Below are 22,735 nucleotides of genomic sequence, written 5' to 3'. Positions count from 1 at the left end.
CCAAAAGGCCTGAAGGCCACGGTGGGAGGGACTGATTATGGGGCTGTGGAGTGAACATCAGTCGGGTTTGAATCAAGTCCTATTAAGCAGGGACGTCCACGTGGGGCTCCCAGGGGCACCTGGCTCTGCAAAGTCAGTCCTGACAGCCTTTGATAAGTGGCTGTGATGAGGGTTGTTCCCACGCTCCAGCCAGACCCAAGAACCACACAGAGACCAGCGAGTACTATCACAATCGATAGATTTACCAACCTGGGGCTGCGACTGACTCTGCAGAGGGGATGTGCGGGGTGGGTGGGGTAAGAGGCTGGGAAAATGACCACAAGGCCAAAGGAAAACAGGGACTTGTTGCGGGGGAAGGGACGGACAACTATGTTGTCTTCCCTAGATCAATTTTCTTCTGGATGGCTCGAGCTGAGTGGTAGATGAGAGAGTCGATGAGTCCGGCCACTGGGGAGAGAGACGAGGGCTGGCACTGGCCCAGGCGGGCTCTTGGCTTGCCATCTGGGCCTTGTCACCTGACTGGCCAGGCTAGCATCCCCCACCTTGGCCCTTGAAGTGCCCCTCCTCCCTCAACCAAAACCTAGTGGGGGGAGTCAAGCTTTACACTCCCCACCAAGCCCTGAACCCCAGACAGACACCCTCGAGCTTCTAACCTGTGAACATGCCCCCGATGATAGCGCACACGCCTGTCAGGAAGTGTGTGAAGGACCTGGCAGAGGGGCGGGGGAGGGTCAGCAGGCACCCCGCTCCCTGCCGGCCCAGGCCCCTCCCTTTCCCCGCCCTCACCTGTGCTTCTCCGTCAGCTTCACCATCATGGGCGAGAGCTCATACAGCACGAAGACTCCAGGAAGCCCCTGATCGCCCATCAGCCCATTGGCGACCTTCTCATGTCTGGTCACAGAGAACTGATTTGTCCTCAGCACCTGGGATGGGAGGGGAGCCTGGGCCAGGGCTGGGTCTATGACCTGGCTCCCAACCCTGCCACCCCACCCCTGCTCCTACCCCTGGTGTTGCAGTGCCTTGACTGTGTGGAGGAGAAAACGAGGCCCCACGTTGGAAACAAACACTGCAAGGCCTGGGGACCACCTAGATGCCCTCTCCCAGCCTGACCATCCCAGCTTCCCCTCCAGTCACCAGCTCTTTACAGTTTCTCAATCCCAGCTACGTTTGGTGGACCCTCTCAATGGGGGTCCAGGAGCGAGAAGCAACTCTCCAAGGCTGTACCACAAGCTCCTGGCGAGGCTGGGCCTGACTTCCTCTCTGCTCAGTCCCTTGCATTCTACCAGTCTGCGGAGATGCTGCTCCACAGGCCACAGCAGAGACGGGAGGAAGGGGCACGGGAGGGTTGACCTTGCTAGCTCCTGGCTCAGGGCAGATAACGGGGGACAGTGAGGCAGACAGAGAGTGGACACGGGAGGAGTGGATGGAGGTACTTTGGGCAAGTAGGTAAAGCACTTTGAAATCTGACAGCCTGGGGCCTGAGCTCTGGCTGTGAGGGCAAATCACCTACCCTCTCTGAGCCTCACCTTGTCACCCATCATATGGGGATAAGAGCAGGACTCCGCTTCCCAGCTTGAAGGAACTCAGGTGCCTGGCACCAAGAGGGTGCCTGGATGTCTGAGCTCCCTCAGACTCACCTCCCCATCTACCTTCATGTACACCGTGGGCACCACCTTCACAAAGTACTGGAACATCATGGAGGCTGCAGGGAGAAGAGGGCACTGGGCGTGGGTGCAGGCAGGGCTTGGGTAGCTGGGGGCTACCTCCCAGGCTGGTACCTTGGGGTGCAGTGACGTTGGTGTGGTCCAGGGGGTTCACAATGCCCGGGTAGTCCTCCCCGAATGACAGGTGCTGGATGTAGTGGGTCATGTTGATCTGCAAGAAACACCAGCTCCTGGGTCTTGGAGCACTCGAGGCCCCAAAAGGCCCCTCCCTCTCTAAGGCTCTTCAGACAGGAGCAGACAGGGGCACCTGGGTCTGGTGTGTAGAGATGGGCCAAGGGCTGGGCCCTGCCTAGGAGAACCTGCTTGAGACAGGCACCCCCACCCCACCTAGGAAGTCCTTCCTTAGGGTCTGGGGGCTCCTGGGGCTCCAGAGTTTGAGGCTCTGGCTGCACCCACCCATTAGCCAAGCACAGACTGGACATGGGCCCTGTGTGGCAGGTGCTGGCTTTGCCTGGAGGCACCCCAGATCTCCCAGCTCTGGCGCCTGTCCTGCTCCTGTCTAGATCAAACAGCCATTAGAGGGATCTTTTAAAAAAGTGCAAATCTGATTATGTCATAACCCTGCTTAAGGTAAGCCAACAGCCTCCCAACTGCTTGGGAGAAAGTCCAGACCCCCCGGCCGGCCTGCCAACCCTCCAGCCTCATCCTCATCCAACCACATGGCCCTGTTGTTCCTGAGAAGTGCCCCAACCCTCCTGACCTCACCCCAAGGCTCCCTCTTCCCGGATGCTCTTGTCCAAGCTCATCCCCTGTCTCCAGCCCACGCGGATCTCAGTTCAAAAGTCACCGCCAGTACCCTCGGACCGCACCCCCTGTCAGAACATGGTTTATTTTTCTATATCTGCTCCCCACTCCAGGATGTCTCTACAGAGAACGAAGGCAGCAGCATGCTTCCACCTCCACCCGCCCTCCATGGTTTCTACCTGGTACGTACATTGTCGAGGCCAAAGCTCTGCAGGTCATGGACTAGGAGAGAAGGGAGAAGATGTCAGCAGACGGAGCAGGCTCCCACACCCTCGCCTGGGCCTCCTCACTCCTACCTCTGGACTGTGACCCACCTGGCTCATCCTCTACCCCTCATTCACTCACCAGTCTGGCCCTGCTTGAGGGCAGTCAGAGGGCCTGCCGCAGGCCTGCGTGAGAGTCCATGCCCTCCACAGGCCCCAGTTCCTCCCTAACATACACAGGGAGCCCTTCACGGGCATCACTCCAGGCCTTTGTTCCCACCAAGGCCCTGCCTGCATCTCAGGAAAGAAAACCCACTGACTCAGGTTTAACGAGAGCCAGTGGCCAATCACTGAACCCCAGAGTGAGGTGGGACCTGAGAATGTGGTCCAAGCTCTTTCCCTGCCTCCTCTGCCCTCACCCTCAACCCACCAAAGGAAATCCCACAGGCAACCTGCACCCTCTGTTCCAGAACAAGCTCTTCCTGCCCTCTAACCCTGATCCCTCCCTGCTACAAGGAACCCCACCTAAAAGATACATCCCACTGCTTTTTATAGTCACCGGGCAGCCATCCCACCCATCCACACCTCCGCCCATCCTGGGAGGGCAGGCTGCCCCAGAAATGGGGGCTTGGCCTCCCTGGGAGGGCAGGGCCACTTACTCTCCACAGCATGTACTGCAGCATGGGGGAGGGAAGAAGAGAGAAGGGAGGAAGAGAAGAAAGATTCAGAGCTTCACAACAAGAACTATGAGAATTACAGACCAAGATATGTGGTAGAAGGGAAGACTGGATATTCCTGCCTCAGCAGCAGGGTCAGGACTCAGCTAACAAGCCTCCTCCTGGTCCCCTCCCCAAAGGAGCCCTCCCCTGGCCAGAGAAGAGGGCAAGGGGGCTTGGGGGCAGAAGTATGGTGGCCTAGGAAGAACAAAAGACCTAGAGCCCAGAGTCACTTTCCTAGCTGTGTGGCCTTGGGCAAATCACTTGTCCTCTCTGAGCCTTGGTGTTCCCCTCTGCACAGGGCTGTCCTGAGGACCAGGCAGGATCTAAGATGGGAAAGTACTTGGTAAACTTTACAGTCTTCCCCTTTTCTTCCCCAATCAACATAATGTCAGAAACTAGCTCCCAGGCCTTCAATTCAGCCTCTGGCCTCGGGCAACTGTAGTTCTGTGTTTCGAACATCCTTCTAGGATATGGAGTGCCTTTTGCCCTGGGCTCCCTGACTATGACAACAGCCCAGAAAGAGAAGCAGAGATGCACCACCTGCAGGCCCTGTGCCCACAGCTCCACGCTGATCGTCTTCCTAATCCCAGTAAGACCACCCTTCCCCGGCCCCCTCCAGATCCACCTGCCTGCTCCTCTCCAACACTCAGCCTCATCCCCAACTGCCTTAAGGACCAGCAGGGCCATCTCCATCAGGCTTGTTACTCCTGCTGTCCTCCGTCACCGGGCAGCTCAGGACTGCCAGGTCATCTCTCATCCCCTGGACTCTTGTCACCATGTAGCTCTGTACATCCTCTTAGTATAATCCCGACTCCCATCCGTCCCAGACCCTTCCACGTGCCCTGTTACTCATCAGCAAAACCTCGACATCTTCAGCCTCCAAACCTTCCCTCCGCCTTGTGCTCTGGCGGCAGCCCAGCTCTCCCTTGAGAGCACTATCTCCCTTGCAGGCCTCAAGCAGTGACTATTTCTCTCCCACACCCGTCCTCCTCCTTGGCCTTAAGAGAGGTCCTCCTTGCTCCTTAATGCCATTTTCAGATCACTGTCCCTTGATCTTCCCTAAAAGTCTCCAGGTCTGCAGCTCCTGGAACACTATACCACCTCCCATCCCCATCTGTTTGCTGGAGATCCACAAAGAACTGCCGGTCAGTCCTCCCATGCCAGTTCTCAAGAGTTGTAGCCACTGTCACGCTCTCCCATACGATGGTCCTGTCACAATTCCTGGTGATTTCAGCTGCCAACCTACCCAAACCTGTGTAGATCTGCCCTTCCTCCTGTTGCCAAGTTGGGGCTTTCTACACCTCTAAGGCACTACATTCTGTCTTCCTTTTCCTTCTCAAGGACTTCACTCCAGTAAATGTCTCTCTCATCTCCGGAGCATCGCTTCTGCTCTCTTCAGGAGGTAACTTCCGACAGCATATTAACACACTGCTACATCACACATCTTACAACCCCCCCCGTGGCTCCACATTTCCCTCCAGCCACAGCCCACTCTCTCCCTTCCCTTTAGAACAAACCCCACAAGCGCTGCCTCTGCTCACTGGCTCCACTCCTCTCCCATTCCCTCCTGAACCACTCAGTGGTGCTTCCTGGCACTTCACCCGAACTGCTCTGTTAAGGTCACAATGACCACTGCCACGTTATACACCCAATGGTCGTTGTACTTGATGTCCAGAAGCATCTGATACGGTTCTGGAAACACTTTCATCCCTTGGCTTTCAGGATGTCTGGTTCACGCTCTCATCTCCTCGGTGTTTCTTAGCAGTCTCCTCTGCTGCTTCCTCCTGATGCCCTGTCCTCTAATGCTGGGGCCCGGCGCTTAGGCTCCTGAGCTCTCCTGTTCTCCATCTACCCTCACCTCCACCCAGAGGTGATTCATTCAGTCCCATGGTTTTAATACACTGATGACTCCAACATTTGTATCTCTAGGCCAGACCTCTCCCCTAAACTCCAAACTTGAATGGCCAACTTCTTGACATCTGAGGTGTCTAAAAGGACACCCACATCCCACTGGTCCAAACATGTTGAAAGTGGCTTTATGACCCCCACTCCAACCATCTAAACCTGTTCCTCTGAGTCATCCCCCATCACTAAATGGTAACTTCATCCTTCTCGCTACTCAAGTAGAAAACTTCGGTGTCATCTTGACTCCTCTTTCCCTCACCTTCGCATCCATCAGCAGCTCCACCTTCAAAATACCCGCAGTCACTTCTCACCACATCTACCACCACTCTGGCCCCGCCCCCATCACCTGGTGCCTGAACCGATTGCGTTAACAGCCTCCTGATCGGCCTCTCTGCCTCTGTCCTCCTCCGCCACACCCCCCACCCGGGCCCGCCGTTTTCTCCACAGAGCAGAGGGCTGCCTGTCTTTTCAAAATTAAGTCAGATCACGTGCCTCTTCTTCAGAGCCCCACGACAGCCTTCCATCTCATGCAAAGCAGCAGCCCGAGTCCCTGCAGTGCCCTCCTGGGCCCTGTTACCTCCCTCATCTTACTGCTAACCACGCAGCTCGGCTAACTGTGCTCCGGCCACCCTCACTTCCTCACTGTGCCCTGAGTTCACCAAGCACATTCCTGCCTTAGGGATTTGCACTTGCTATTCTCTCTGTTTGAAACACCTCACCCCCGTCATCCACATGGCCGGTCCCTTCACTTTCTTCAGGTCTTCACTCAAATGTCATCCATCAGAGTCTTCCCCTGACCACCTGATATGGAATGGTACTCACACACCGTCTCACCCAACCTCTCGGCCCCATCATCCTTATCCTGCCTTTTTTGGGTTTGAGTTACCTAATAGCATCTGATATACATTTTACATACTTATTTATTGTCTGTTTCTTTACTAGAATGTTCTGAGGGCAGGGACTTTTTTTTTCATTAAAAAAAATTTTTTTTGGCTGCATTGGGTCTTCATTGCTGCGTGTGGGCTTTCTCTAGTTGTGGTGAGCAGGGGCTACTCTTCATTGTGGTGCACAGGCTTCTCATTGCGGTGGCTTCTCCTGTTGCGCAGCACAGGCTCTAGGCACACAGGCTTCAGTAGTTGTGGCTCCCGGGCTCTAGAGCGCAGGCTCAGTATTTGTGGCACACGGGCTGAGTTGCTCCGCGGCATGTGGGATCTTTCTGGACCAGGGATCGAACCCGTGTCGCCTGCATTGGCAGGTGGATTCTTAACCACTGTGCCACCAGGGAAGTCCCAGGGACTTTGTTTTGATCACTGCTGTATCCTTAGCACCTAGACTAGCACATGGCGCACAACAGGTGATTACCAAATATCTAGTGAATGTACGAATGAATAAATGAATGAGAATAAATCTCATTTATTCATCCTTGTGAACAACCCTGTAAGGTAGGCACTATTTCAGGCCCATTTTATAGAAGAAGAAATTGAGTAGGGCTCAATACGTACTAAATACGACACAGCGTGGGAGAGGCAGAACCTGGGTTCCAAACCAGCTCTGCTTCCCCCAAAGCCTCACACACAGGTCATCTGATACTGGGGGCTACCATTTAAATAAATACCTACCACAAGCCAGGCTCTGTGCTATCATCTTTAACCTGCCCAAACAGCATAGGAGATGAGTACTATCATCCCCACTTTAAAAAGGAGGAAACTGAAGCTCAAAAAGTTAAGGAAATTTCTCAAAGTTTCAGACAGCCTGTAAGGTCTAAAACTGAAATCTGAAGCCAGGCAGTCTGGCTCCTCAGCCTGTGCTCTTAACTGTTTACCAAACTGCTGTCCTGGGTTCAGGGTCTGCTCTGGGCCAAAGACAATAGAGCAGGAGGCAGCCGAAGGGGCACTCAAACTCGCCAGGTGTCCAGGGGCTAAAGCTCCCAGCTGATGTCGGGTCACTTACCGTGCACGTGGGACTGCTGGAAGCTCTTCCCGGGGGCAAAGTGGAAGTTTCCCGCCACCTGTAGGGGAGATGCCCTCTCATTCTCCAGCCGTTTCCTCCCTTCCCTTTGTCCCCTCGATTCACAGTGGAGTGGGGCCAACCCACAGCCCAGCTGGCCCTGTCCCACCTCGGCTCCTCCTGTACCTTGTTGACTTCCAAGAAGCCGTACACCTGGCAGCCTTCATTCTTCTGCTCCTGCATCTTCTGGCTGAAGCCCTCTCGCCGGCACTGCTCAATAGTGTCTGGGTTCTTGAAGGCCCAGCCTCGACGGCGATATGCCTCCCGCACATCCTCACAGGAGTTACAGCACCTGTAGGGGAGGAGGTGCAGGGGGAGAATGTCAAAGAGGCACAGAAACAGTGCCGGCACCTTGGGAAATAAAGCAGTTCTGCCCACTAATGAAGCCTCTGCCAGCCTCAGCCCTGACCATCCAGTGTTCTCAAAGTATGTTTCCTCAGTGGCAGCAGGACTGTTAAAAATACATATTCCCATTTTCTTTGGGGTGATGAAAACTTTTAGATCAGATTGTGGTGATGGCTGCACAATGCTATGAATGTAGTTAATACCACTGGATTGCACATATGAAAATGGTTAAAATGGTAAATTTTATGTCATATATATTTTACCTAAAAAATTTTTTTAAAAATACATATTCCCAGGCCCTGCCCTAGACCTGGTGAATCAGCCTCTCACGGGTCAGGGCCTGAGACACAAACCAGCAGTTACCATATATGGAAGGCTTAATTAATAACCTGGGCTGGGCCTGCCATCTCACTGCTTTACATACATATTCCTTATGTGACTCTTGTGAGAAAGGTGCCATTATGGTCCCCCTTCACAAGAGAGGGTTACGTAGCTTGGCCCAAGGACCCATGGGTAGAACCCAGGCAGCTGGACTCCAGAGACTACCTCTGAACCAGAGCAAGGACCACTTCAACTTCGTCCCCAGCTCTGCAGCCCCCAGGTAGGGCCTAGCCACAGAGCCTCAGTCGCCTGCACCAGGATCAGGGACCAAGGCATGCAGCCTGTCCCGTCCCGTCTAAATTCTTGGTCTAAACCACAGAGTCCAACAAAGGCTGAGGATGACTGACAAAAAGCACCTGATGGGGGCCCAGCTCCCCACCCCCCACCCCGACCCCCGACCCTGGCTCACTTGATGTCTTCCGTCTCGGCACCATAGCAGCTCTCACAGCGATTAGGGTCCAGGGAATCAGGGTCAAACACCTTCATCTCAACTTTCCCGAGCTCTAAGGGGAGGGCAGAGGCAGGGGCATCAGCTGGGGGCAGGCACAGTGAAATCTATACCCCTAACCCTTGCATGGGCCCTTTGGGTTAATAAACATTATAACAGCTAATATTTACATCATGTATACTATGTGTCAGGCACTAAGCATTTCTACACATATATTATTTCTTTTAATAACGATAATAGTAATAAAACAATAACAGTGAATACTAAATATTAGCTGAGTACAGGTCGCTGTACTTTACATATATTGTCTCTTTTCAACCCCACAATGACTGTGAAGGTGGAGGTTATTATCGCCATATTACTTGAGAAGGTGCTGAGGTTCAGAGATGAAAAGTGATTTCACCCAATGCAACACAGTAAGTGGCAGATTTCAGCTCTAAATCCAAAGTGTAAGCCCTTAACTATGGTGCTTGTCCTCAGACTGCTCTCTCTGCACCTGGCTCCCTGCCTTTAACTACCTCAACATAACTGGTGATTTCAATATTCAATACCCTGATCTCCTGTCCTCCAATAATCTTTCTATTTTTGTCATCCAAACCTCAGCCACGCATTTCCATACTCAGTTATTACCAGTTACCACAAACCTTCCAAAATTCAGTTTCAAGTATCCCAATCTTCAATCTTACCCTCATTTTCCCACATCACTCTCTCTGGTACCCAGAATCTACCAATTCTTTGACACCACTGACACTATCACCCCTTCACATCGTCACTTCCCTCCGTGTTTAAATTTTATGGTCCGAATGAGGAATGAACAGTCTCTTCAATAAATGGTGCCAGGAAAACTGGATATTCACATGTAAAAGATTGAAATTATACCCCTCTTTTATACCACTCACAAAAATTAACTCAAAATGGATTAAAGAATTAAATGTAAGACTTGATACCATAAAACTCCTAGAAGAAAACATAGGGAAAGAACTCCTTGATATTGGTCTTGGCAATGGTTTTTTGGACATGACACCAAAAGCACAGGCAACAAAAGTAAAAATAAGTGCAACTACATCAAAGTAAATAGCTTCTGCACAGCAAAGAAACAATTAACAAAATGAAAAGACAACCTATGGAATGGGAGAAATATTTGCAAATGATATATCTGATAAGGGGTTAATATCTAAAACGTGTAAGGAACTCATATAACTCAATAGCAAAAAAATCAATTTATTCAATTAAAAATGGGCAAAGGACTTGAACAGACATTTTTCAAAAGAAGACGTACAGGTGGTCAACAGGAACATGAAAAGGTGCTTAACAACACTAACCATCAGAGAAATGCAAATGAAAACCACAAGATATCACCTCACACCTGTTAGAATACCTATTATTAGAAAAAACAAAAACAAAAATGAAGTAAGTATTGATGAGAAAGTGGAGAAAAGGGAACCCTTGTGCACTGTTGGTGGGAGTGTAAATTGGTACAGCCATTATGGAAAACAATATGGAAGTTCCTCAAAAAATTAAAAATAGAACTACCATTTGTTCCAGCACTCCCATTTCTGGGTATAGATACAAAAAAAGAAAAGAAATCAGTATCTTGAAGAGATATCTGTATTCCCATGTTTATTGCAGCATTATTCACAACAACCAAGAAAAAAAACAACCTAAGTGTCCCTCAGCAGATGAATGGATAAGGAAAACGTGGTTTGTCTGTGTGTGTGTGTGTGTGTGTATGGTGTGTATATATATATATGGTGTGTATATATATAATGAATATTACATATATCATATATATTAGAATATTTTATATATATCATATACATATATTGGAATATTATTCAGCCATTAAAAAGAAGGAAATCCTACCGTTTGCAACAACATGGATAAACCTTGTGGCCATTATATTAAGGGAAATAAGTCAGATAGAGAAAGACAAATACTGTATGATCTCATTTATATGTAGAATCTAAAAAAAACAAATTTATAGAAACAGAGAGTAGACAGGTGGCTGCCAGGGGCTGGGGGGTAGGGGAAATGGGGAAATGTTGGTCAAAGGGTACAGACTTTCACTTGTAAGATGAATAAGTTCTAGGGATCTAATGTACAGCATGGTGACTATAGTTGACAATATTGTACTGTATACTTGAAAGTTGCTGAGAGTACATCTTTTTTTTTTTTTTTTTGCGGTACACGGGCGTCTCCCGCTGCGGAGCAGAGGCTCCGGACGCGCAGGCTCAGCGGCCATGGCTCACGGGCCCAGCCGCTCCGGGGCATGTGGGATCTTCCCAGACCGGGGCACGAACCCGTGTCCCCTGCATCGGCAGGCGGACTCTCAACCACTGTGCCACCAGGGAAGCCCCTGAGAGTACATCTTAAACGTTCTCACCACATACACAAAAAAGGTAACTGTGAGGTAATGGATGTGTTAGGGAACCCTATTGTGGTAATCATCTTATAACAAATATGTATGTTAAATCATCATGTTGTATACCATAAACTTACACGATGGTATATTTCAATTATATCTCTACAAGGCTGGAAAATAAATTCTCTGGTCCACTGCTGCAATTATTCTCTTGCACATAATCACAAGTCATTTGTTCCTCTCTCCCTTTGTCGTACAAGTCTAGCAAAACTCAAATCCTAGTTGAGTTCAACTCCCTGTGCCTACTTCTTTCCTGTGCCTCCCTTAAGACTGCCTGGCAATCCTACTTCCTTTCAATAATCAGTTCACTATCCCATTCCCTACGATGATTAATTTATATCTTTTCCCCTTTCCTTGGGCTTCCAAAATCCCTTCCCCTTTCTCCACTCTTAGCTAATGACTTTGCTTTCAATTTCCACTAAAGAAAGAGAAGCAACAGAACCTCACTTAATCTCAACACCAAACCTACCAACCCGCATGCACTCTCTTCCAGCCTCCACCCTACTTCTCCGCTCTGTCTCACAGCAAGACTCCTGGAAGGGTCATCTATACTTGATGTCTCCACTTGCTTTTCTACTCTTTGGTTAGATTTTCATCCCCAACAGTATCAAAACTAATCCTTTCAGTCTCCAGTGACCTCCGTGTTGCCAACTGCAATGGTCAGAACAGCCCAACCAAGTCACTCCCGAATTCCTGACCCATAGAAACTGAAAAGAAAATGTTTGTTGTGTTAAGTCACTAACTTTGGGGGTTACTTGTTATGCAGTAGTGGATATATATTCCCCCACCTCTCCCACCCAAACACACAAATCCTCTTCCTCCTTTCTGGTCATCAAGTCATTCATTTCCTCAGACCAAAGCTTTGGAATCAACCTTGACCCCACACCCAATCCTACAGCCAATTCTATTGGTTTTACTGGTGTTCAACATATATTTGTTGAACAAATAAATGATAAAGCTCACCAACAGAGGAATCCCTAAGGTGTGAAAAATCATAGCTTTCAGGAAGGTTTTATTATGGAGGAAAACTGACTTAATGGAGGCATTGGGAGGACACCCAGAGAGAAGAAAGGAAGCTAAAAGTGAACAGACACTCTGTACTAGGCATTGTACACATATTACTTCATTTGATCCTACAATTCCACGTGGTGGGTACAACTGTTTATCACCACTTAATAGCTGAGGTCACAGACGGCAAGAGACGAAGCTACATCCGAAAGCAGGCAATCTAACCCAAGAACAAACTCAACCTTAAGCCATCCTTCATTCCAAGAGGGAAGAGCATTCACGGCTGAAGTCAGTCTATGGGACAGGGAAGCAACACCCAGAGAAGCGTGGGTCCACCTAGAGGAGTTCTGCCAAGGCAACAGCACATAGGACCCATCCTCAAACTTTTGTTACTCAGACCACAACAGGTAGGGATTGGGGACCTCTGAGAATGACAGCCCTGAAGAGTGCTCTTCTAAATACTAGGCTAGAAAACTGGATTTCAGCCCACTCTGATTCTTAATAGCTGGGGGACCCTAGGCAAGCCACTTGACTTCTCTGGGTCCTAGATGTTTCATTTGTCACTGGGCCGGTCACAGCCCACTTGCCAGAAGGTAGTGCTTGGGCTTGTCCAGCTCTGGGATTTGAGATCTGGTCTCTTCCCCCCAGTTACCATGACGTTCCGCCTCTGAGCTCACGGGAAAGCCATCCTTATCTAGCCGTTTTTTGAACAGGTTGTGTTCCACATCCAGCTGCTGCTCCCCAGCCACATCCATGGCATCAATGCTCAGATCTGGAAGCAGGAAATCAGGGTAAGGTACTGGGAACCTAAGGGCAAGGGAATCTGGGTTTTGGAGGGTAATGGGGATGCTGGGCTTGTCTTGGGGCAGCAGTGGAGTAGGGGAAGGAGGTTATCCTGGAGTCCTGTCCAGAACCTAAGGCTGGAGGTGTGAACCTGGAAGCCCACCTGAGAACCCTGGGACTTGCAACTCCCACCCATGGTGAGGTACTCACAGGCACACGGCATGTGTGGAAAAAGCACATTGATGTTGATCTTCAGTTTATCTCCCCGTGACTTGTCCACGTAGAGTTCAGGATGCACCTGGGGCAGGACGACCTCAGTAAGATTTGGCCCCAAGCCTCTTTTTCCCCATTCCCATCCCCTAAAGCACCTACCTCTAGAACGTCAAGCCCCGCCCACGTACTAGGCCCCGCCCCTTACCTCAGTGGTGAGGTAATACTGCAGCTCGGACAGGAACAGTAGCAGCATGAGAAGGCCACTGACAATGGTCACTGCGGGCAGGGAGCGAGGGTCAGGAGGGCCTCTGTTCCTCTTCCTCAGCCCCTGGCAGGCCGGGCAGGTTCCAGGCGCCCCAGCCAACCTCTAGGACACCCCACTCCCCGCCACCCCGACCCCGCCACGGCCTACCCGTGGCGCCCCCGCAGGTCTTGACCCGGAAGTCCTCCAGAGTCTTGGGGTAGGCATCGAACTGCTTCAGCTTCCCCAGTGCCTCCATGGGGAACAGCGGGAAAGAGGACGCCAACCCGCCCGCCCGCCCCTGCAGCCGCCCGCTTCTGCAGCCGCCCGCTTCCGGCCGAGCTTGAGCCACGCCCCCTCGCCGCACGCAGGCGCAGCAATGCGTACGCTCGGCCCCACCCTTCGCCCTTGTTCTCACTCAGGCCGCCCCGCCCATCCGTGCTGTCGGCACTACTGTCCAGCGGCTAAAGAGGGCTCCAGCGGTAAGGGAGCGAGGGAAGGCGGGGTGGGGGGTAGGTCTTCTGCGGAACAGGGTCCCCGGAGGAGGACTCCGCCGGGTAGACACAGTAATAGCAGCATTCGTTTGCCTTGCGCCAGGAACTGCGCCTCGAGTTTCACATGAGACTCTTGGAACTTGGAAGCTCCTAGAACAGTGGTTTTCAGTCTCCCCAAGCGGCAGCCCCATTATCACCTGGAATTGGTTAGAAATGCAAGTTATCGTGCCCCGACACAAACCTGATGAATCAGAAACTCTAGGAATGGCTCCCAGGTGATTCCCTGCAGTTACAGCTTGAGAATCATCTCTGTAAAGTAGGTGTGACTTTTTTTTTTTTTTTTTTTTTTTGCGGTACGCGGGCCTCTCACTGTTGTGGTCTCTCCCGTTGCGGAGCACCGGCTCCGGACGCGCAGGCCCAGCGGCCATGGCTCACAGGCCCAGCTGCTAGGGGTGGGGGTCTTCTTTGGGTATTGGATATTGATGCCTACATAGAGAGGAGATGACAGCCAGATGAGGCCTCAATAAAAAGATGGAGTCCCGACCGAGCTAGACCCATAGGAAAAGGTTAGTCTGGAAAAAAATTATCCACTTGTATAGGAAGAAAAAGAGAAGGCTTGAGAGTGTCTCAACCTGTGTCCTGGATAGGAACACAAGAGCACAGAAAAATTAAACATTGCCGTGACATCATAATCACAGGCCTGTCCTCACATTTGAGGTTTGGATTTATATTCTCTGCTTAGTCTGAAAGCTCCAAAGCAGAGAAATTAGCATAAAATTGAGGGTACCTGGCAGATGCAAACATGAAACTGCTCTGAGGGAACACACAATTTAAGCCACATAGCATTCTCAAGGATAAAACCCTGCTAAAAATGAGCACCTGATCTAACGTTACAAACATATGAGGACACAATCCAGCATGATCAAGATTCACAGACAACATCATCAGCATGATAAGATGCTTATCAACTTGAGATCATAGAACTTTCAGATAAAAACTATAAAGCAGTAAGTTTATAGTGATTAAAGATATTTAAGAAACAATAAAAATGTAAAGAAGAAGGAATACTTGAAAATAAATTTAAATGTAAAATAATTTCTAGAAATGAAAAATATAGTAATTTAAGTTCAAAAATCAGTGAGTTAAGCCGCCAATTAGACAAAATTAAAGAGAGAAATATGGAACTGAAAGAGTTGGAAAAATTACCCAGCATGTAGTATAGAAAAATAAGATCATAGATATAAAAGTTTCAGAATGAAGAAATCCAACATATGACTAATAGGAGTTCTAGTAGGAGCAGGTAGTGAGAATGAGGGAGAGGCAATATTGGAAAGATATGACTGAGAATTAGCCAGAATTGATGAAAGGCATGAGTTTTCATATTCAAGAAGCCTGAATCTATTCAAACGGAACAAATAAGCATATATTCACACCTAGACACCAGAACACGAAAAACAGAGAAAATGTTAAGATCTGAAAAAAAATGGATAGTGGCTACGTGAATGTCATTATATTCATTATATAATGAATATAATGTCATATTCATAACTCTAGTGCTGTTAATTATATTGTTCACTACAGTGTCCTTGAAATATTTTATAATAATAGAAGAGAAAAATTAACAGTGGTTTGAGAGCATATTGGTTAAGGGATGGGGCTTCCAGAATGACTGAGAAGCCCAGCAAATCCTCTCTTTAAAAAAACAATGATGGGGGCTTCCCTGGTGGCGCAGTGGTTGAGAATCTGCCTGCCAATGCAGGGGACACGGGTTCAAGCCCTGGTCTGGGAAGATCCCACATGCTGCAGAGCAACTGGGCCCGTGAGCCACAGTTACTGAGCCTGCACGTCTGGAGCCTGTGCTCCGCAACAAGAGAGGCCGCGATAGTGAGAGGCCCGTGCACCGCTATGAAGAGTGGCCCCCGCTTGCCACAACTAGAGAAAGCCCTCGCACAGAAACGAAGACCCAACATAGCCATAAATAAATAAAATTAAAAAAAACCAGATATTTAAAAAAAAAACAAAAAACAGTGATGAAACTATACAAAATTGCCATAGCAATCACCTTAGGACTCTGGAAATTGACCAAAGGCATACATCAAGTTGAGAAGCATTTATCTGAGAGAACCTATCAAAGCTCAGTAAGAACAATGAGATTTCATGGCATTTTAGGCAGTGACTGCTCCCATCTTCCCCACTCCAGTTCTGTGGTGACAGTCCTACCAGAGTGGTGATGTTTGTGAGCACAAGGAGATTTGCCCTTGGAAGGGGCTGATTTGATTTGGAGCAGAGCTTGGAAAACCCTTGCCTGTGGATGTTGAAAATAATAGCAATCTAGTGGCAAGCAATCAAGGAAAGCCAACCCTGCAGCTATCCTGAGGTCATGATACTGGTTGGAACAAGCAACAGACCAGTAAGCCAGCCAGAAGTTTAACAGAGAAATCTGGGAACAAGATAGCCATAGTGGGTCTTAATAAGCTTTCATGCATCCCTGGTGGTCTGGAAGGCTGCCCACTTGCATAAGCCTATACACATGCTCAGGAGAGATTGGAGAGTGTCCTAGATATCTAGTCATCCCTGGCTGAATGTGAGACCCTGAGCATGCAGAAAGCAAAAGGGGGTGAATTTGTAAACTGCCTGAATCGTCAATGTGTTCTCCAAACCACATGGAGATCCACTGGTAAAGGGCAGAAGAATTATAAGCACAAGTTGTTTAATTAAGCATAACCTACAACCAATCATTGGCTCGACCACTAAACTATGTTGAACCTAGGTAACCCCTAACCCTTCACGATCCTGGGTTGGCAAATCATATGATACAAAGGCATGATCCACATAATAAATTGGACTCCACCAAGATTAAAGTTTCTGCACTTCAAATGATACCATTAAGGATTTGAAAATACACAACTAGAGATTCACACTAAGTAAAGTAAGAAAGAGAAAGACAAATACCATATGATATCACTTGTATGTGGAATCTGAAATATGACACGAATGAACCTATCTATGAAACAGAAACCGAATCAGGGACATAGAGAATAGACTGGTGGTTGCCAAGGGGAAGGGGGATGGGAGAGGGTTGGATTGGGAGTTTGGGATTAGCAGATGCAAACTGGTATATATAGAATGGATAAACAACAAGATCCTACTGTATAGCACAGGGAACTATATTCAATATCCTGTGATAAACCACAATGGAAAAGAATATATGTATATGTATCACTTTGCTGTACAGCAGTAATTAACACAACATTGTAATTTAACTATATTCAGTAAAAAATAAAGAATATGAAAGTACAAGCCACAGACTGGGGAAAAATTTGCAAATCATATATGATAACAGACATATCCAGAATATATAAAGAACTCTTAAAAATAATAAGATGATGAACAACTCAATTTAAAAATGGGCAAAAGATTTGAATAGATATATCACTAAAAAGATATATGAATGGCTAGCTAATAAGCACATGAAAAGATGCTTAGAATCATCAGTTATTAGGGAAATGCAAATTAAGACCACAATGAGAGGCCACTTTATACTCACTAGAATGGCTATAATCAAAAAGACAGACAAAAATAAATGTTAGTGAGAATGTGGAAAAATTGCAGCCTTCATGCATTACTGGTGACAGTGTAAAATGGTGCTGCCACTTTGGAAAATACTTCGAAATATTTTTTTTCAAAGTTAAATATAAATGTACAGGACTTCCCTGGTGGCGCAGTGGTTAAGAATCCACCTGCCAATGCAGGAGACCTGGGTTGGAGCCCTGGTCCGGGAAGATCCCACGTGCCGCGGAGCGACTAAGCCCGTGTGCCACAACTACTGAGCCTGTGCTCTAGAGCTCGCGAACCACAACAACTGAGCCTGTGTGCCACAACTACTGAAGCCTGTGCGCCTAGAGCCTGTGCTCCGCAACAAGAGAAGCCATTACAATGAGAAGCCCGCGCACTGCAACAAAGAGTAGCCCCCGCTTGCTGCAACTAGAGAAAACTCGGGTGCAGCAACAAAGACCCAATGCAGCCAAACATAAATAAATTAAAATAAAATAAAATAAATGTACGTATAAACCAGCAATTCCCAGCTGTCCAAGAGAAATGAAAAGGCATGTTCCCACAAAGACTTGTAAACAAATGTTCATAGCAGCATTATTCATAATAGTCAAAAAGTGGAAATAATCCAAATGTCCATCAACTGGTGAGTGAATAAACAAAACGTGGTCTATCCACACAATGGAATACTATTCAGCAACAAAAAAGGAGTTAACAACTGGTGCGTGCTACAATGTAAAACTCCAAAATATTATGCTGAGGAAGAGAAGTCAGATATGAGAAACTACATACTGTTATCATTCCATTTATATGAAATGACTAAACAAGGCAAATCTATAGTGAAGGTGGGTTAGTGGTTGCCTGGAATGAGAAGTGGAATTGACTGCAAATGCGAATGGGGATCTCTGATGGAAATGTTCTAAAACTGGATTGTAGTGATACACAACTGTATATATTTATTGACAATTATTGAATCATACATTTAAAATGTGTGAATCTTATGGTATGTAGATTGTACCTCAAGAAAGTTGCTAAAAAGCAAAACCAAACCTAATATTTTGAGATGTTTTTAAAAGATTGCATCTTGCCATGGGCTGGAGAAGAGAGGAATGGGGAACGATTCCTTAATGGGTGTGGGGTTTCCTTTTGGGGTGATGAGTATGTTCTGGAATTAGATAGTAGTGATGGTTGCATTACACTGTGAATGTCCTAGATGTCACTGAATTATTGTACACTTTAAAATGGTTAAAATGGTAAATTTTTGAGTGTTTACAACAATAAAAAAATATTACATTTGTTGATATAAATGAAACACCAATAGAGCTTACTAGGCTTCTTTTTCTAGATGATTTTTTTTTAAGTTTTTATTTTGAAATAGGAATAGGCACATAAGAAATTGCAAAAACAGTAAAGAGAGGTCCCATGTACCCATCACCAAGTTTCATCTTACCATATAGTACTTACAGTACATTATCCAAACCAGGAAATTGATATTGAGACAATACAATTAGTCTACAGATATTATTCAGATTGTTTTTTCGTTTTCTTTTTTTGGCTGCGGTGGTTCTTTGTTGCTGTGCGCAGGCTTTCTCTAGTTGCAGCGAGCATGGGCTACTCTTTGTTGCGGTGCACTGGCTTCTCATTACGGTGGCTTCTCTTGTTGCAGAGCACGGGCTCTAGACGCCTGAGCTTCAGCAGTTGCAGCACGTGGGCCCTAGAGCACGCGGACTTCAGTAGTTGTGGCATGTGGGCTCAGTAGTTGCTGTGCTCGGGCTCTAGAGCGCCCGGACTTCAGTAGTTGTGACGCATGGGCTTAGTTGCTCCGTGGCATGTGGGATCTTCCCAGACCAGGGATCGAACCCGTGTCCCCTGCATTGGCAGGCAGATTCTTAACCACTGCACCACCAAGGAAGACCCTTACTCAGACTTTTTGGTGAATTTTTTTTAATCTATAAAATACCCAGTGCGGATTTTCACTAGTTATGGTAACTGTTTTACTGTTCTCCTCCTATGGAAGAAAACATTTTGATTTAAAAGTAAAATTGCATGATTTCTGACCCTCCTTGTCTTCTGAAACCTTAAAAACAACTCAAAGTTTTTCATTTTGTTTTTTAACATCTTCCACAGGCCAATATTGAATTAAGGGAGTGACACTGGAGATGAAGAAGGTGGTTTGGAAATAGAAACAAATAGATTAAAAATGATTTGGAGGGCTTCCCTGGTGCCGCAGTGGTTAAGAATCTGCCTGAGAATGCAGGGGACACGGGTTCGAGCCCTGGTCCGGGAAGATCCCACATGCCATGGAGCAACTAAGCCCGTGCGCCACAACTACGGAGCCTGCACTCTAGAGCCCGTGCTCCACAACAAGAGAAGCCACCGCAATGAGAAGCCCGCACACCGCAAGGAAGAATAGCCCCGCTCGCCACAACTAGAGAAAGCCCGCGCACAGCACCGAAGACCCAATGCAGCCAAAAATAAATAAATAAAATAAATAAATTTTAAAAAATGATTTGGAAATCATAGGAGAGGGAGGAGTCAAGGATAGCGCATGGGTTTCTGGCTTCCGCAACAAGCTGAATGGAGGAACATCTGTTGAGATAGAGAAGTCTTGGGAAGGGGTTGGTTTAGAGGGAGCAACATGAGTTCTGTCTCCGGCTTGCTCAGGGTGACAGGTCTCTGAGACATCTAAGCTGAGGTGCAACAGGCTGCTGGGTATGGGGTCTAGAGAAGAGAAGAGAGGCCTGAGCCGAAGATACACTATTGGAGAGGGGGCTTCACACATAAATAGTATCTACAGTTCCCTCTCCACTCTGTTCCTGTTTCCTGTAAATATTTATTACATGATTCTCAGTCTTAGGGATTCGGAGGTAAAGAAGACAGTCAAGGTCAGTCTCTATCCGCGTGGATCTTGCACTCAGTGCAGGCAGCTTGTGTGTAACAGACAGGCTAGGGTGGTGGCTTTGTGCCTAAAGGAGGGAGGTCACAATGTGTACTTTGTGATGAGAGCCATGATATACCCAGTGGCACTGAGGACCCCACTGAGAGCTCAGCCTTCCTCCTGCAGGGAGGATAGGGCACACACCATATGTTATCTCTCTGCTCTCACACCTCCCATCCCAGGCCCAGCCAGAGTCCCCTTTGGAGGGGAGCAAATGGATAGAGAAGTGGGAGATGAGGGGTTGGGAGGAGGTGTGGTGTGGAGGGCTGGAGAGCCGTGGAAGCCAACAAGACAGAGGGTTGGGGGGCTATCTGTGGCCTCAGTTCCTCACCCCTCCCAGTCCCAGGTAGAGGAGCCAGTCAGCTGCCTGCCACTGGAGCTTTTGCCTGGGCCAGACATGAAGTGCTGCTGGCAGATTTTTGTCCTGTGCATCTCCTTGATGCTCATCTTGTGGCTGATGGCCCCCTGCCTGGATCTGAAGCCGGAATCGGCACCCCACGAAAAATGGATGAAGGTGGTACCATGGCGTTGCAGCTGCCCTCTGTTCAAATTCAGGAAATATAGCTGCCCATCCAGGACCCTCAACGACTCTGTCTGCCACCACACGGCCGGAGGGAGCTGGTTTGATGTAGGTTATGAGAAGACGATGGGGCACCTCATAGGAACAGCAGAGCCCACCAGCCCTGACGCTGTGCTCTCGTGGTCGGTCAGTGGTCAACACTGGGCCAGCCCATCCCGTCCTTCCCAGGCCCAGCCCACCTCCCACTTCCTGGCCCAAACTCCTGCCCTCGGCCCTGGCTTCGTGTGCCTCCTATCTTCACAGCCTCAACCCCTGACCTCCGGATGGAGGTCTCACCCACCTAGCTCTGCTTTCCTTCCACCGGGGGCCCATACCTGGATCTCAACCCCCAATCTCCTCCCTCCTGCTGTTTTCAGGGCATGAACTCAGCAAGCGAGCTGGGCAGAGTGTGGGAGAAGCTGTTCAAGGTGATTCCCAGGACCTCGGTGAGCCATTTTGATCTCTTCTGTGGAACTTGTGCATCGGTGGGGAACTCGAAGATCCTGTGGGCCGCCAGCCTCGGCAAGAGCGCCAATCACACCGCGGTCTCCAGGTGGGCACTGAGGAGGGGGCAGAGGACTGGACGTCCAGGTCTGCCCCCAGAGGTTTGTCAGTTTCTGCTTTCCTTCCCAGGATGAACCAGGTCCCTATTCAGGGCTTCGAGATGCTGGGGAACCAAACCACAGGACAGTCCGTCTCCCTCAGGAATGACAGGGACCAGGGTTCTTGGAGGCAGCTGGATCTGCTGCTCCTGAAGCTCTTTGTTCTGGCATGGACTTCAGATGCTCTGAGTGAAGAGGTGATGGTCTGGGAACCCAGACATTCTTAGTATGGGGGGTAAGGAGAGGTCACTGCAGGAGATGACAGAGGGGGCTCCAGGGAGACCCTCTGCTGGCTTATCGAGAGCACCTGCAGGACTTTCGCAGGTCTCAAGGGCTGCTGAAACTCCCCCACCTCCTACTTCTTCCTTAGATTTTGGAAGATGGTCCAGTTCCCTAGTGGAATGGAAGATAGAAAAGACCAGGTAAGGGGATGAGAGGCAGGAAGATTTAGCTTCGGGCTGCTGTGGGAAGGGCCCCAGGTTGGCCCTCTCCCCCTTCTTCCCCAGGTCCTGGTGATCAGCCCCACCTTCCTCAGGTACACCCAGGGCAACAGGCTGGATAAAAGGGTCAGTATCCATCCCAGGGGCTCGTGGCTCTGTTCTGTGCCTTGCACACCTGTGACCCAGTTAAAGATTCTTGTCCTTTCCTCACTTAAAACTTTTCCCTGTTATGCCTTCAGCATAGAGTTTAAAAGCTCCTGTCGGGCTTCCCTGGTGGCAAAGTGGTTGAGAATCTGCCTGCCGATGCAGGCGACATGGGTTCGAGCCCTGGTCTGGGAAGATCCCACATGCTGCAGAGTAACTAGGCCCGAGAGCCACAACTACTGAGCCTGCGCATCTGGAGCCTGTGCTCCGCAACGGGAGAGGCCGCGATAGTGAGAGGCCCGCGCACCGCGATGAAGAGTGGCCCCTGCTTGCCACAACTAGAGAAAGCCCTCGCACAGAAATGAAGACCCAACACAGCCTAAATAAATAAATAAATAAATGTCAGATGCAGGGTTGTGACATCCTCTGTCACATACGGGAGGACGGAAGTCAGGCACCAGCAGACAAGCAAAGCTTTCACTTTGGCACTGGTGAGTGCAGTAGGTGCAATTCTAAGACGGCCCCTAGGATCGCCATCCCCTGCTGAATACACACCTTCCTCCAATGATCCAATCACACTAATTTAAGTGCTACTTTAAAAAAAAAAAACAAAACTCCTGTCTGGCTTCCAAGACCTGGCATGGTCTGACCCCTCCCCCCTCCCCTCCTCTCTTCCAGGCTCACACCATGGGCTTCTCAGCGTTCCCCAAACACACCATCTGCTTCATGCCTTTTCAGATGCTGTTCCCTCTGCCTGGAATGCCCTCTTCTTGTCTCCCTAGGGAATCCTCTCTCTTCCTCCAATATGATGAGAATCAGCTAGCTGGTGCTGTCTTTTCTGGGCTCTGGGGTCCCTCTGTGTG

The 22,735-nt window shown here is 48.8% G+C and overlaps 2 protein-coding genes across 2 annotated transcripts in view; one reads left to right on the top strand and one right to left on the bottom strand.

Moving 5' to 3' along the window:
* Nucleotides 1-221: 221 nt before the first annotated feature.
* ERGIC3 (ERGIC and golgi 3) lies at nt 222-13,457 on the bottom strand. The gene is made up of 13 exons (XM_022592558.2): nt 13,315-13,457; nt 13,108-13,178; nt 12,900-12,987; nt 12,559-12,678; nt 8,438-8,531; nt 7,429-7,594; nt 7,246-7,303; nt 2,659-2,690; nt 1,779-1,875; nt 1,638-1,702; nt 787-923; nt 654-709; nt 222-447 (listed from the first exon to the last, which is right to left on the bottom strand). Exons 1-13 carry the CDS (start codon nt 13,400-13,402, stop codon nt 368-370), a joined length of 1,152 nt encoding a protein of 383 aa, XP_022448266.1. The 5' UTR covers nt 13,403-13,457; the 3' UTR covers nt 222-367.
* Nucleotides 13,379-22,735, top strand: part of C15H20orf173 (chromosome 15 C20orf173 homolog) — a 23,956-nt gene continuing 14,599 nt past the window's right edge. Inside the window, exons 1-4 of the mRNA XM_089896803.1 lie at nt 13,379-13,625; nt 19,317-20,833; nt 21,064-21,239; nt 21,320-21,329. Coding sequence (XP_089752929.1) covers nt 19,904-20,833; nt 21,064-21,239; nt 21,320-21,329 — 1,116 coding nt within the window. The 5' untranslated portion in view covers nt 13,379-13,625; nt 19,317-19,903. The remainder of the gene's footprint in view (nt 13,626-19,316; nt 20,834-21,063; nt 21,240-21,319; nt 21,330-22,735) is intronic.

Source organism: Delphinapterus leucas, chromosome 15 (assembly GCF_059928025.1).
Source record: "Delphinapterus leucas isolate spDelLeu-1000000601 "Yukka" chromosome 15, BTC_Dleu_Yukka2, whole genome shotgun sequence".
NCBI lineage: Eukaryota > Metazoa > Chordata > Mammalia > Artiodactyla > Monodontidae > Delphinapterus > Delphinapterus leucas.
Note: the sequence above shows the minus strand (reverse complement) of the source record. Positions and strands in the feature narration are given on the sequence as shown.